Here is a 16,167-nt window from a genome sequence, read left to right as displayed (position 1 = left end):
TAAGAATGGAAGACCAGAATATTCAATCTCACTTAGTCATAAAGCTTATTAGGTGACCTTGAGCCAGTCATTATCTCTCAGCATGATCTATTTCACAGGATTATGCAAATAAGATATTGGGGAGGTGACATCTTGAGCTCTGTGAGAATATAATAATAAAAAATAACAATTTGCATTTTACCAGGTACCTTGAAGCCTGGGGTCTGGTATTCAGGAGACTCTTCCTCTAGTAGAAGTGATGGAGGGAGTGACCTTCAAGCTCCACTTAACTCTCTAAAGCAATCCTACCTGAATTTAATGCCAACGCAAGCCTACGGCCAAGAAAGTGATACATACCCAACTGCCACAAAACTCTGCTATCAACCGGCTCTTATCAGACAATAAGTATCATTGGAAAATGTGCAACACACAGCCAACATTAGTCTGGCTGCTACGTCACGTCACTATATCCCATAAATATTCTCTCTCACTAATCTTGACAGAGAATTTTGCTAAAATTAGCATCTTCCTCCAAAGCATTAAATATACCATTTCATTTTTGAGTCCTTTCTGAACTTGAGCTCCATCATGCAGCCAATGACATTCTGAAGCCAAGTCAAATCTGATACTTTTCCAACCCCAAATCTACTGCACATCAGAATATCTCACTTGAAGGCAAAAAAAAAAAACCTTTTTTTTGTGTCCCCCCCCCCCCAATATGAAGTCTTAAAAGTCTGAGGTTCCCCCTCTGCCCCACAATTCTCACATCAAAGGGTTCCCTATTAATTTTTTAAGATGCTATTTAAAACTTTACAGAGATGATATTTCCTGCTTCATAAACCTTGTAGAATGAACCTGGTTGATAACACCAGTGCACAGCAATCCTCTTGATGGAACTGGTCATTGTGGATGTATTATATGGTCATGTGCCATTAGACAGCCATTTAAACAATGATAAGACATGGAAATTATGACATTTAGACTTGGTAAGTTCTATAAATCTGCTGACACTTCTTCTTTGAGGAAAGGTTCATAATGTTAAACCTTCTTTGGTTGAGAAAGTTACCAAAATTATAATCTTCTTCATCATTAAATAGAAAGACACAGCAAAATAATGCTATGCTGATGTCTCAATTTGACATACATAGAGGGCATAGTCACTAAGATCACAGATACTTTGTAGTTACTTAAAGTCAAACACATGAAATATAAAGCTTCAGACTCCCCTGAAAGTGCTCAGATATCACTGCAATTCAGAATATACTATAGCTAAGGGCCATTTTACATGTTAACTTTTTTTTCTGACATAGGGATTAGTTTTCATATTGAAAAGGTAATGTGAAGTTTTGTAAATGAAAATGTAGAGGCTCACTTAGAACAGCTGTGGGCTCTACTCATTTTATCTCTAGGTTGCCTCTCTGATATTTATGAATGAATTAACAGTTCTGGTCCAACAATATATAGGGAGAGTCTAAAACATTTGATTTTCCCTATAGAAATATGACATTTTTTTCCATTTTAAAATAATCTGTAATGGCAATTTACTCAGAGGAGCATTCAAATATAACCTCACTTCCCTTAATTAACCTGATTTTACAACAAAGACTCTTTCTTTGGCAGGAACATATAAAAGAAAATGAGATAAATATGAGCCAATGTCCCTTGTTCTTGCTGATTCTTTTGCAACTAAGCATAAATAAGGATTAGACACAACTAACTTTTGTTTACTGTTGAAATACAGAAACCAGTGTTATATGAGTATTTCCAAGGACATATTGTCTCATTCTTTGTGAGACCCAGCTCTCTACAGAAATAATTTGTAACTGTCAAACATTTATCATTTACTGCATTTCAAACTGGGTAACTTCAAGGAACTGGGATGAAGCCAGCAGATGGTGATAGAAATTAAACTCATGACATGGTTCAGTAATCAGTGAGCCTTAGAAAGACACAAGGTGCTCTTTTCCTTCTTTGTCTCCACACTGTACCCTTGCTAGATTCCAGGGCTAACATCATAAGCACGTCCTTCCTTCTTACTCTGCTTTCAGTCTGCAATATCCTCCTAGGCAAAGTCAACTGGCAGAGCTAGCTAGTATTTAAGCTATTCCAAGTCCAGCTTTAGGACCATAGTGCTTCGCATTTTAACAAAGGAGCTGGCTTTCATAAATGCATTTTAGCAAAACACCGGGGGAACCACTGCTCAGCTGGTGCAGAACTTTGGAGCCAAGGCTTGAGGCAGCTATGCAAACATAGCACAGATGAAAAAATTAAGCAATATTTTAATTCTCATTAAGATATCTTAAAACAAAGAAAATTAAGTTATATGTATATCAGCTCTGCATTTCCTTGACATGACATAGTATGCTTGAGGCTACTGAGGGAGTAAAGGCTACCCACACAGCATTGAAGTTCAGATTTCCAAAGTCTTTGTTCATCACCACTAATATAAGAAATCAAGATTGTAAAAGAAATGTATAAACTCCAAAGCCAGCTAGCTCTCTTTTCTTGGCATTGTTGCTGTTGGATCTGGTCCCAGCAGGAGATGAGCACAGAGAAAATGCAGATGATACACAGAAGGGCACTGGACGTCAAGCCAATCTGTCCTCTGTTATACCCATCAGAGCTGCTATGCTTTGCTAAGGAGGAGGATATGGCGACTCATTCAGCTTGGTGCAGTGTAGAAAAATGCTGCAGCATCCTTCCCCTTTCTATTCTGTATAATCCTCCCTATTTAAAAGGTTCTGTAATGCATGGTGTAATCCCCAGTTCTACAGCTCAATCACATATTTATTAATTTGTGACACCAAGTGCCCACTAACTGTCCCTGAAGCTTTCCTTCTGAATGTGTGTGTGTGTCAGTTTATTGATTCCGGTCCCTTCCTGCCTGCTTTTCTCAAACCCTTCTTCTGCTAGGCATGCAAGAGTATTTCTGTGCTGCTGCAGGTCATAATTGAAAAAGACAGAAATGCTCGATATGACTCATACATTATTCAACTTATCAGCTGCCCAAGAGAAAAAGAAAAGGAGAGGTGTTTGCATGTCTACCTCTCCTGCTATCAACAGAAGAAATAATTTTCAATTACACTAAGTGTATGCAGCTCTGTTCACCAACAGAATCTGGAGTCAGAGAGATGGAAGCAGAGGATGAAGGATAGCACAGGGAAGCAACTGCTACAGAACATCTGAGTGTTTGGATTCTTGGCTCCAGATTGCTTCTTAAATATGTCCCAAATGGAAAGGCTTAGCAAGCAGAAGCACCATCACAACCCACAGCGGAAATCTAAATCAAGGGCCCATGTTAGCCACTGAAATGACATCACTAATGCCAACTAAACCCTGACTGGCTGTGAACTTCTGACTTCAGTCCAAAACCCGGGGGGGGGGGGGGGGGGGGGCGCTTTTGAGAAGATACTTTAAGCATGTATTTATGACAGTATGCACAAAAGAATGGACGCTGCCAAAAGCTAGACATTTTTTCAAAGAAAATAAAAACCTGAATAATTTCTACCATTCAAAGTTCCAAATTTGAAATAAGAAAACAACAAAAGGCCCTTGATATTCAACCCTGGAGCAGTAAGACAAGGACCTACATTGTAGATGGTTGTGCATCCTTGCTTCCAACTCCTAGAACCAGAACACATTTTTAAAAATACTACAGGAAGACCCATACAATTTGGCTTTCTAATACTAACCTTCCAAGGGGACTTCTAAAGCAAATCACACTACAGCAGGTACAGCAATTGAAATGGCTTTAAAAGCCCACTACATTTCTTAAACCTCCACCTCCTCCACCTCAAGCACATGTAATTGCTTATACTTACAAGGTTCTTATAGGACCAAATCACACACCACTCCCAAACATATTTACAAGGTAAACAGTACTGTGGGAACAATCCAAAGCCAACCTTAACAGAAAAGCTTTTTAAAATATGTCCCAAAGAATTTAGCAATCACAAAGAAATACACTTGCAGATGAATAAGTGAACCTGCACATAATTCTGACATGTAACCTTGGTTAAGTTATAGAAAAAGATCTTCACTGAAATAAAATCCTGACTATGAAATTTCCAAGTAAGTAGATCCTTGCCTTACACAAATTCATGCTAGTTTTGGGTCTGAAACATTTAGCATAGGCTAGTAGTTATTTTTGGACTAGAAACCCCACAATTCCCTAGCCATCATGGTCTCTGGCTGTCGGATTCTGGGATTTATAGAACAAAAATCACTGCTTTTCACAGAGAGTCTTTTCAATTCCTTGAAATAGGACCTAGTATTATGCGAGGAATCAGTTTTGGGACGCTTTGTGTATAATGGATTTTGTGTATAATTTGGACCACTATTGCTCTTGCCTGAAATGAACAACAAAGTGTTCTCTCTGGGAATTTTCTAAGTCCTCCAATGTAATTCTATGGTATACTTCTACCAGAAGTTGACCATAAAGCTGCAATGGAGGACTTAGAAATGCTTTAAAAAGTATTATCTCTAGGCATTTTCTTAGGTCCTCTGGTGCCATTCTATGGTATGCTTCTTCTGGAAGTTGACTGGAACAGTGTTCAAACATGACTAACAAGGGACCCACAGGTCTTTGCATATAATTGAAACCGTGTAATATGAACTTGTGTAATCCTGGGTTGTCTTGTATTTAAAAGTACCTGAGAGGATTCCTGGTAGTCAACAAAATATATTAAAGAGCAGTGGCTATATAAAGACTGTAAAGTACAATTGCCCCTCTGTTTGCGCGGACTTCAGATCCATGATCCTCTCTTACTCGTGAGAAGCAAATGGAGGGGGTTAAAATGGGACATGTGCCTAAGGCATGCTCCCACAGCTGCTCTCAGGCATGCACCTCTATTCAAGCCTGTGGGGCTTGAACATCTGTGAGGGGTGTGTGTGTGTGTGTGTGTCTGGAACAGAGCCCCCACAAAACCAAAGGGCTCACTGTATTTGGAAGGTCAATTATTCTTTAGCTTATAGATGTACAGTGGCTTCTATTAATATAGCTAAAAAGCATGAGATACTAGAGACTCATATCTCTTAATTGTCAACACATATGCTTTATTTGCAGAACATTCTGGAAGGAAAAGTTTTTCCCCCAAAAAGTCCTACAATCTTTTATTTTATTCAGTGTAGTGGAAGAGTGGGTAAATATCCCTCTCCATGTTATGGGCAACTCCCATAATTTCTCACCACTGGCAAAGCTTAATGGTAACTGCAGTCTAAAAAGGTTTGAAAGACCACGGTGGCTCATCCCAGATGTAGTGCAACATAAGCCTTTCTCAATGGAAGACTGCATTAGTAAATAATTTATGTTCACGTAGATCTCTATTCTTTTGTCTGAAACCAGATCCCCCCCCCCAATTTTAGGTAATTCGGACAAACTGAAATTGATTCAGAAAAAAGAGCACACCCAGACATCTCTAGACCATTATGAAGTCATCAGACCACAAAATACCATCAAACTAAAGGGAGACTAGCAAAAGAAAAAGAAAGAAAGAAAGAAAGAAAGAAAGAAAGAAAGAAAGGCATGAAAGAAAGAAGTGGCAATCCAAAGAAGAAATTTCTATTTCTTAAATCTTTTTCCTCTATTCTCCTCCTCACACACTCTATGCCGAACACAATTAAAGGAGAAATCCTAAGGGGAATGAGCCACAAGGTTAGAACACTAATAATGGCACTTCCCATTTACCCACATTCCATCCAAAGGTAGGAAAATGAAAGGTGGGGTGAGCTTTGTTTTTATTCCCTGCTTTGGAATTGTTGTTGTTAATATTATTGTTTTGCCTATATGGGATGGAATTCATTAGCCCCCTCACCAACCCCATTAAGGTTCACATTATCAAAGGGCCTGAACAGATAGTCCAAAATAAAGCTGCTTAGGGTCACTTTGGAAGTATGCTGTTTAAATGATGCATGTGTCCTAAGAGGCTGTAGGCCATGCCAAACCCACACTCCAGTCCTAACGACTGGAGCGCAGCTTTGGTGCAGCTTATGGTCTCTTAAGATGTGTGTGTTATTTAAACAGCATTCCTTCAAAGCTTTATTTTGGCTTGTCTGTTCAGACCCTTAGTTAAAACTGATTGATATCTGTATCCCAACAGCAGACAGGCATGAACAATGCTTACATGTGCACCGCCTTCAGTTGTCTTTCCCTTCGTCCCCTCCCTATCTCATCCCAACTTCTGCATATGCCTTCCTGTCTCCCATGCAGAATTTCTTTCTCCTCCACCCCTCTAAGGGTTAGAGGATACAGAAAGAAATTCACTGCATATAAAGACAGGTTGAAAGGCTGTTCATATGGGTGCATGCCTGTCTCCTAATGTACATTTCTGTTTCTCTTATTTCCACCACAAGAGATGGAGATGCTGATTGAAGCACAGGCAGGCACTTGCACAACTGTGGTGACTAGAGCATCTTTATGGGAACAGCTCATGTCAACTTTCTGAGTTTCCCTCGCTCTCTCTTTTTTTAGAGAGGAGAGTGTGTGAGCACGCTCCTATGTGTGACAAAGAAAGAGAGTACACATACATAAGGCAAAGGAGGCAGGCTCTGAGTCAAATGTGGTCTCTTGAAAAGTCATGTTGTAGGATTACTTGAGCATCATCACTAGGTGGCAGGGTGATGGTGGGAAGAACTATACAGCTCAGGAAGTTGAAATCTGGCCCCCCTCTCTCTCTCTCTCTCTCTCTCTCTCTCACACACACACACACACAATATGATTCCACCTTGACTGATGATTCCCTGATGGCATCCTATGGAATCCTGGGGTTTGTAGTTTTCTGAGCCCTTTGAATTCTCTGGGTGAAAATTCTAAATGACGCTTCCTATCCTCTCAATGCCACGCTTCCACACAATATTGCCCTGACTCTTAAAGCAGAATCACAGTGCTATAATTGTGTAGTGTGTCCCTAAACTTTAGTTTGGAGGGTTCCCACCCTCAGTTTAATGGATCATGCAGGGAAGGGAAATGATCTCTGGTAGCATATACCACTGGACATACTGTACCTCTCCAACAGCTTTTCATCCTGCTCATTATACAAAGTAAAGTCACAAAAACCCATAGACTGAAAAAACAGAAGATGCCATCCCTAACAAAGAGGGATAGTTCTGAGATATTTTAAGCCAAGTACACTGCACAGACTTATGCATGAAATGCAGGTATGTCTGTAAATACTCTCTGCAAACATGTGCATTTACTCCAAAGTAACTAATATTCTAAGCAAAATGTACATCTTTTTTAAAAAACCTTTCCAGGCACCTCAACACACGTTAATAATAATAAAATCAGTAACAAGACTTTAAAAGGATTTGATATGAAAAGAACATGCAGAGCAAATATTAATCCTTTTATAGAAGATGTGTAGAAACAGGAACATAACAAACTACTGTACATAGAAATCTGGTTTTTCCAATGTGCCCAAATGACTACATAAATTAAAGAGGCTCCCACCTACCTTCTAGCACTGTCAGTTTGGCACTAGTGTTTATCTCCCCAACACTATTTGTGGCCATGCATTCGTAGATTGCTTCATCCCGCAGGACACGCAGAGGCTGAATACGCAGAACTGATCCAGAGCCATCATCAAATTCAATAACCTTTTGTTTTCAAAAGAAAGGAACATTAGTTACCAACTTTTCAATATAAATTATTTGAAAAAGGGACTATGGACATGTAGAACCTGCAGTGTTCACACTTTATTAACCACGACAGAGAAACTGGCAAAGCGGCCAGTCTCTCCATTCTCCTATGGAAATCTCCCCAATCTTGTTAACCAAAATTTAGGCTGAATGAATATAGCCATTAACTTTAACCAAGATTAATGCTTATTAGGTTTTATTATTATGAAGACTTTGGAAAAGAACTGTTCGTCTTACCTGTGAGATGCTAATTCCAGTGGAACATGTTGTAGTAGGTTGTCTCCCTACTTTTTTCCAATCAGCCTTTGAGAGTGCTTTCTAGGGGGAGCAACCCTTCGCTCTAAGACCAGTTGTGTGACAGTTCAATGCTCTGTTATTGTCTCTACTTCCTGGGGGGAAAAATTACTCTGCCTCTTGATTCCTCCCTCTCCCTCTTTTATTTACAGGTGAAGAACTGGAAAAGGAAAACACTGCCAGAACAACTTGAAGAACAGGCAGACAAGAGAAAAAGTGCAAATGGAAATCTCAACAGGTAAGGGAGGGTAGCAGCTGAAAAATATGTACACCCATATATCCAAGGACCAGCCCTGATCTTGGGTGGGGAGGCTGTTCATCCCCTCTTCCACTGGAAATTATCATTTCACAGGTAAGACAAACAGTTCTTTTTCCACTGGAAAGGGGTGGAATATCCTGTAGCAGGATATACCAAAGCTCCCCTAATAGGATAGAATAGCTGAGGCACCCACTTCCCAAAGATTCTCTTTGCCAAAGCAAATACTTCCAATCTGTAATGCCTGGCAAAGGTAGAGGAAGATTTCCAAGTAGTCATCCAGAAAATCTCTGCTAATGGTGTTTTTGTAGCCAATGCAGCTGAACCTGCCACACTCCTTGTGGCATGTGCTAAAACAGGCCCCTGTGGAGGTACTCCTATATACTTGTAGCAGGCACTGCTGCCTTCCCTTATCCACCTGGATGGATGTGGAGTCCTTGTTCCCTAAAGAGTGCTGGCTGAAGGAAACAAAGAGAGAGTTTGTCTGCTGGACACTGCTGGATCTCTTCAGGTAAACTTAATAGTATGATGATCATCCAGCATGGACCAAATCTTCTCTAAGGACTTGGAGGGCTTGGGACAGATTGATGGCAAAATAATCTCCTGATTCTTATGGAATGCAGAATTTATCTTTGGTATAAAGGTAATGTCAAGTGGCAGAAGGACTGAGTCTTATTATGTAGAATCTCCTTTCGTACAGATAGGGGCCCCAGATTACTGAGGTAACTGCAGTTGACAGGACAACCTTCCCAGTTAGGTGCTTCAATGAGATTTGCATGACAGGCTTAAATAGGGACACTGAGCGAACCTTCAATATTGTGTGTGGGTCCCAGGATGGAAATTTGATGACTCTGGTGACACAAAGGTTAACAGTCCTCTAACAGCTTTGTGGACAAGAGAATGTGATGACATCCTATTGCATTTCACTGGAGGAAGGATCAAAGTGACAGCAGCAATTTGCCTTCTTATTATGTTCAGTCTCAGCCCTCTGTGCACTGATGGAAGTCCAGAGGCAGATGAATTGAGACCTTGAGGCAGGCTTGCATCTTGCATCTACACCACCTTCTGAACACCTAAAAGATATACTTGTAGAATCTGCTGGTGGATAGTCTTCTTGAAAACAGGGTGGTATTGACAACTCCATCTGAAAATCTGTGACCTTGCAGTATGCGCCTTTCCATAGCCATGTATGAAGCTGGCACCAATCTGGGTCTGGATGGCACATCTTCCCCCGCTCCAGGAAATCTGGCCTCACTAGGAGAGAAAGACTGGAGACCACTTCCCTGACTAATGCTAGTATAGAAGATTAGAGGGATATGTGGCTCACAGGACAGAGAACTATGATGATCTGGTGCTGCTTCCTTGAGTAAAATATACTTTGGTAGATTCTGCAACCAACCAGCATGAAATCTGATTCAAAAGAAAACTGGAAGCTATGCTAGCCCATGTATTACCAATTGGATGTATTAACTACAGATTCTCCATGTCAAGAATATGGATTCGTCACTTTTGGAAGGTTAGTGCCTGACATCCAATAAAAGTTTGTTCTTATTGTTTCAGGGGGGGGGGGGGGGTGGGAGGCCCTTTTCAAATGGCAGGGACTCCTTTGTCTCTGGGTACAAAATTATTAACTCCTTCTCTCTCTAAGGAGAACCTCTCCTTAGCTAAAAAAAAATATTTATTACTCTCCTTCCTGAAAAGGCAGCTCCTCTCTCTGATGCAGGTTTGCTCTATTCCTCCCTTACTACAGACCTAAGGTGATCAGGGAAGGAGACATCTGAAGAGGAGGCAATAAGCTTGGGGAAGCATTCCCTTCTGCCCTGAGGCAGATCAGGATCTTGGCATTCAGGAGTCTGAACATATATTAAATCCCAGTGTTTTAATGGTCATTTTCAATAGGACAGTGAAACCCTCCTGTTGGACAATTCTAAACAGAGGGAGTTACAGGTAGGCTGTCCTGCACCTCATCAGAAGACTGCTTACCCTTCCTGTGAATCCAAACAGGAATTCTGCAGGTCTACCTGCAGTACTACCCATCCCTGTACTACCCATTGAAGTCTATTGGGCCTCCCCATAGATATCAAGCAAGATGGGATTGCTTTTTCTGTGTCTCTTGCGTGTGTGTGAGAATCTAGCCTCCTACGACCCCCTCCGCTTCAGAAGCTGACCATCTTTAATCCCTTGAATCACATTCTGGGACAAAGACAGGATATAAAATTGATCAATCAATAAGCCCCCCCCCCCAATGCTGGGCAGACCCTCCGATCCAGGCATGGAGGTCTCCAGGTTCTAGCACATGGCAGTCGCATGGTTTCATGGCAGGCCCTTTGCTCAGCCAAGATGGCGCACACGGACCAAGTCCTGGTTTTCCTGGAGGTGAGTGGCATGGAGATAAGAAGGGAGTGGACTACCAGCCCAGTTGTTGCCCATCTCCCCTTGCAGAAGTGCACAAAGTTCTGTCTGTGCTGAAGGGGGGGAGGGTCCTGGTTATTCCTCTGTTTCCTGTGGGTGCAGTTGGAGGAAGAATACACATTGTGGCATGTTAATATGCAAAGTCCCTCAACCAGGACATAAACTCCAGTGAAGGGTGTGTTTCTGTACCCAATCAGGGCCTGAGTACTCATGTCCTCTCCTGCTTGTGCTGTTGCTTGCATTCCCACCTTTGACCCTGGCCTGTTTCGGAAGGGATGGTTTAGGCATGCTTGGGCCATGGAGCAGAGGGATTTCCCCTCACCTGTCGACTCCACAGACTCCTCCCAGTCTGTTTTTTCATTCCAAAAAGGCCTTCCTGCTCAGCAGGGCCAGGGCAGAGAGGCTTCTGAAAGCCCTCAACTTCTGAAAACCCGCTGCTCCTCGCCTGCTTGTGCTGCTCACTGCATATTCATGCCCACGTGGTCATTCTGACAGAGGAAAGTCAAGGGTGGAGATGGAGGTGAAGGAGAGGGAGAAGCTTTCAAAAATAGGAAAGGACAAATACTAAAAAGCAACAGAAGCAGCAAAGAACGTAGAACATAAGACTTTATCACCCCCAGAAAAGCGAGAAAGAAAAGAACACACCACAGAGAAGTTCATGAAAAATACATTCTCTCAGAGAGATTAATAGAATCATAGAGTTGGAAAAGACTAGAAGGGCCATCCAGTCCAACCCCCTGCCATGCAGGAACTCACAGACAAAGCATGCCCAATAGATAGCCATCCAGCCTCTGTTTAAAAACCTCCAAAGGAGACTCCACCACTCTCCGAGAGAGTGTGTCCCACTGTTGAACAGCTCTTACTGTCAGAAGGTTCCTCCTAACATTTAGGCGGAATTTCTTTTCCTGTAGCTTGCATTCATTGTTCTGGGTCCTATTCTCTGGAGCAGCAGAAAACAAGATTGTTCTATCCTCAGTATGACAACCCTTCAAATACTTAAACAGGATTATCATATCACTTCTTAACCATCTCTTCTCCAGGCTCCCTAAGTTTCTCTTCACAAGGCATGGTTTCCAGACCCTACACCATTCTGGTCATCCTGCTCTGGACATGCCCCAGCTTTCCAACATAGGAGGCAGGAACTAAAACTGGCCTGCACCCCCTAAAGGGCACTCTCAAAAGGCTGACACATTCCTGCATATTGAAGTAAAACAGGGGAACAAGCCACTACATGATGTTCCTTCCCTCTCCTCTGGGAAACTAGGCCTCAGAGCTTTGCTTCCCACCTTGATTAACAGAGAACCATTGTTAGCATTAAACATAGTTAATAAATTAAGATTAAAAGCAAAGCAGCACATGTTAACTGAAACAGTATCTATTTAGAACTTTTGAAAAACTAGATGAAATCTGGATGTGTAGCATTTGAAGGGCAGAAGATATGTCATTAATGTGGTTGTGCTAAGTTAAAGATCGCATTGCTTTGTCTGAAGATTAAACCATCTCAGGATAAGTCTCTTTACATAAGAGAGGATCAGCACAAATACAACACTGAAGGAACTGGCGTGCTTGTAAATATCAGGTTTTGCCAGAAGGGAAGGTTTGATCCTTGGCACCATGCCTGAGGTTTGCATGCTATCTCCTTTCCTTTTTGCCTCCTTCCACTTCCACTCCTCGCTTCTAATTTGAACATACCATAGTTTACCATTATATCTAATTGGTTAGGTGTTTGCACGTTTCAGCCAAGTGCAATATAAATTGAAGATTTTTGTTTCAGCTTATATACAAACTAGGTTTTGTGAGTTTCGATACCAGAGTTACCCACTTGAACTGGGAATGAGTAAACAGGAAAAAAAGAGGATAAGGGAGAAGTGTGTGAATCTAAACGGTGTCAAAGAGAAGCAAGTCATATTTTGGTGGTGATAAACTGGTGCATTATATTTCTTTCCCCTAAATGGTAGACAAATTTTCAACCTTCCCACAGAGCAAAGAGAGAACTTGTTAGATTACCATGAGATCATTTATAAATTATTCCTTAATAGCAAGGGCTGCAAGTTAACAGACACAGACTTAATTAACTTCACACTCATCTAATCTCAATTTATAAACAGAGCAAAAGAAAAGAAATAATATTACCCAAATTATATAAAGATTCCAAAAGGCAGCTGTACTAAAATTTGAGGAATCTTACTGCTTTAGCTCTTAGGAAGATAATATTTTTGTCCTCTCAATAGTTCAAGCCCAGATTCTGGTAAGTTTGATATGTTATAACAACATACAGGCTTGTGGGATCAGAACAAAGGCCAGTTCTATTCTCATAGTGACTAACTAGATAGCAATGGAAAGTATGAGCGTAATGCTACCTTCCTACTCCCAGAACGTGGCATATAGCCTTCTGTACTGGGGACTATAATGAGCATGACTTAGTAGTCCCTGGTAGCCTTAGCCATCATCAATCTGTCTACAGCCCTCTGTAGGGTTGGTGACTGGTGGCCATCACTATATCTTGTGGTAGAGAAGTCTACATTTTATCTATCCTCTGTATGAAATAGTACTTTGTCTTAGCTCAAAACATACCCAGTGGATATTTTCTGTTCCAGAATATTGGTTTGGCACCCAAAATCACCAGAGCATATTCATTGGCCACTTACTTCAAATCGTTGGGAGCTGACCTTCTTTCCCTTTTTCATCCATGTGATGCGTGGCTTTGGATCTCCTGTTGCTTGGCATACAAAGGAGGCCACACCTCCAGAAATCCCGATCTGATCCTCAGGAGTTTTCATGAAGTTTGGCTTGTCTACAAGAAAATAAACCACACGGTGAGATGGAGGCAAGACATACATGGCATTTAAAGTGAAGTTAATGCAGGCTTACATCTGTTCCAAGCAATAAGCTATTGGCAATATCTGGATATGTATTCTTTACTGCACATGTTCTTTCTCTCTCTGGTCAGTTTTTAGGACTGGGCAACAAGGGTAACTTTCTTTTTGGGGTGATTCCATGGAGCTTTTATAATATTCCGTGTGAACCTCTCATCTGTACCTTGAGGCCGACTGCAAAATGCTTACGTGCCAATTTTTACTCCAGGGAGGGCTAATGGACCTGTGTCTTGGAACTTTTAAATGCCTTGCAATTCTCCTAAGCAGGACTCTGATTTCTGGACAAATATGTGCAGATGGAGTTAATCAGCTACTGGATAGAACAAAAACTTTGTTTTATATTACAGCATAATAACTGAAAGAGCCTGCATGGCCTTACAATGTATCTCACAATGAAGCATGCAGGGATTTCTGGAAGGCTTACTCTTCTTTGCTGGGTTATGAAAGAGCTCAGTGTCTACCTGCTGTTCCTATTATAAAAAATGCACACTGAGATGTTAAAAACCAAATGAACTCCTGGTGATGCCAATCCCCAATAATTACATGCTAGCTAAAAAGTATGGAGTGGGGCTGCCCTTTTCAGGAAAGGGTTAAGGAGAAATGTGGGCATCATTATCCATTGTTGCTGACTCTTCAGTCTCCCCTGAGGTTGGAGAAGGAAAGAAATGAAAAGAAATACCAACTGGATAGACGAGGTGAGCACAAGATTTTTTTTTACAAAATACATGCTCTGTTGAAAATATGAAACCCAAATGAACTTGGAATTTAATGAAGAGGAAGACAAAGATAAACAAGACAAGACAATTTAAATGGCCATATACATGCAATTCTTGTCATTCCTATTTGCTAGAAGGGTACTACTGACCAGGGTAACATACAGATAACACATTGCACCATGCCAGTGCACCTCTGGTTTGAATTCAAGGCCCTGGTGACGACATTCAAAGGCTTGGAACCTCAATCCTTGAAGGAATGCTTCTCTGCCCAAGGACTGAAATCTGCCAGAGGGGCATTCTTCTGTGGGGCCAATATGATGGAGGAACATACAGGGGTGTCTTGGCTATGGCACCCCTTTGTGAAATGTCCTCTTCTTGGAGGCCTGGCACCAATGTTGGCTTCCTTCTGGTTCCTGGGCAAGACATGGTTTTTAGTTAAAGCCTTTGGAGCCTAATTTATTTTAAGCATGCTCATGGGTTTTTAAATCACAATTTTTTAGCCTATTAAAGGTGAGTTAACCTGTTGAGTTGCTTGTCATGTTTCTTCTTGTTTAAATTATTCATTGATTTTAATCTGGAACTGTTTAAATTATTTATGTTATTTTATCTGTTTGTGGCCCTGACATCTCAGATAAACAAGCAAGATAAAATATTTGATAAATACATCAAATTTATTAGTTATGAGAATGCTAATTACAGAACAAAATTGTGGACAATCAGAGAAAATGAGACTATCAGCCTTTATTCTCTTTGAAGACAATTTTAAGAATATGGAGGAGAAAATCACCTACTATATATACTCAACTACAGTGGACCCTTGTTATACACTGGGGTTTGGTTCCAAGATCCCCCGTGGATAACAAAATCCATGTATGCTCAAGTCCCATTAAATATAATGACATAGCAAAATGGTGTCCCTTATAAAAAATGGAAAATCAAGGTTTGATATTTGAAATTTATATTCTTTGGAACATTTTCAAACCGTGGGTGCTTGAATCCGCATATAAAAAATCTGTGTATAAGAAAGGCTCACTGTATAAGTTGACCTTGTGTTTAAGTTGAGGTCAACTTTTGGGGCCAACATTATGGGTATTGGTATGACCCATGAATAAGTTGAGGGTCAGACTTCATTCAGGAGACAGCCGAGCTGAGGATAGGCTGCAGGGCATTTGGTCGCCCTTGGCAGCCTTTCCCCAGCAGGGCTTTCTCCTAGGGAGAGACGCTGGGGAGAGGCTTGGGCCATGGACCATACGGACCCATGTATAAGTCAATCCAGGTTTTTAGGGTCAATGTTTTGATCTAAATTTCTCAACTTATACATGAGTATATACAGTAATTCTTTTGACATCGTGTGTGCTATTCTATCTTGTAGCACCAAAGACAATTTTCCAGATTAGTGTACTGAACCATCATATTCTCAACTATGCTATTAGTTCTATGAAACTTCTTAAATGTCTTTGAAATGATTAAGAGACCTTTAAGTGTGGACTTAGCTGTGGGAAAGCACAGGGTAAAACCAGATAAAATATTTCTCAGATATAGGAAATCAACAGCTCACTACATATAACCTCAGTGTCACAGACAGTTCCTTGAGATAAAAATCAATCAATTACTAGCTGTGATTGCTTAACTTACATTGATTTCATATATTTACTTACCTAGATTCACATCTATTTCTACTTAGTTCTATTTACATATATCTGTATTTCTTCCCCTCTTATCATCTGCCACAGGGGAAAAAGGTTGAAAAAGTTCATGCTGCTGTTGATTAGCATTGTAACTGATCATTTTGCAATGCAGTCTGAGCAGGTGATCTCTTTCGTTTCATTTTTGCCCTTGATTTGTTCTTTATTATTGAGGCCTAAAGATGAACTTGGGGATGTTGTCAGGTTCAGCTGCCTATTTATATGCCTGATCTTCGTTTCTCCTGGCTTATTATATTTAACAAGGGGAAGATACCTGACTAGATTCAGGAGACTATAAATTCTTCCCCAAGAGA

The 16,167-nt window shown here is 40.9% G+C and overlaps 1 protein-coding gene across 13 annotated transcripts in view; it reads right to left on the bottom strand.

The window, feature by feature from the left end:
* Positions 1 to 16,167, bottom strand: part of PTPRF (protein tyrosine phosphatase receptor type F) — a 581,399-nt gene that overhangs the window by 283,484 nt on the left and 281,748 nt on the right. For all 13 annotated transcript variants that reach the window (XM_042463894.1, XM_042463898.1, XM_042463897.1 and 10 more), the window contains 2 exons: positions 13,225 to 13,370; positions 7,431 to 7,572 (listed from right to left, as the gene is read on the bottom strand). In XM_042463894.1, coding sequence (XP_042319828.1) covers positions 7,431 to 7,572; positions 13,225 to 13,370 — 288 coding nt within the window. The remainder of the gene's footprint in view (positions 1 to 7,430; positions 7,573 to 13,224; positions 13,371 to 16,167) is intronic.

The sequence above is a fragment of the Sceloporus undulatus genome, chromosome 4 (assembly GCF_019175285.1).
Source record: "Sceloporus undulatus isolate JIND9_A2432 ecotype Alabama chromosome 4, SceUnd_v1.1, whole genome shotgun sequence".
Taxonomy (NCBI): domain Eukaryota; kingdom Metazoa; phylum Chordata; class Lepidosauria; order Squamata; family Phrynosomatidae; genus Sceloporus; species Sceloporus undulatus.
The sequence above is the reverse complement of the archived record's forward strand: the minus strand, read 5'-3'. Positions and strand labels throughout refer to the sequence as shown.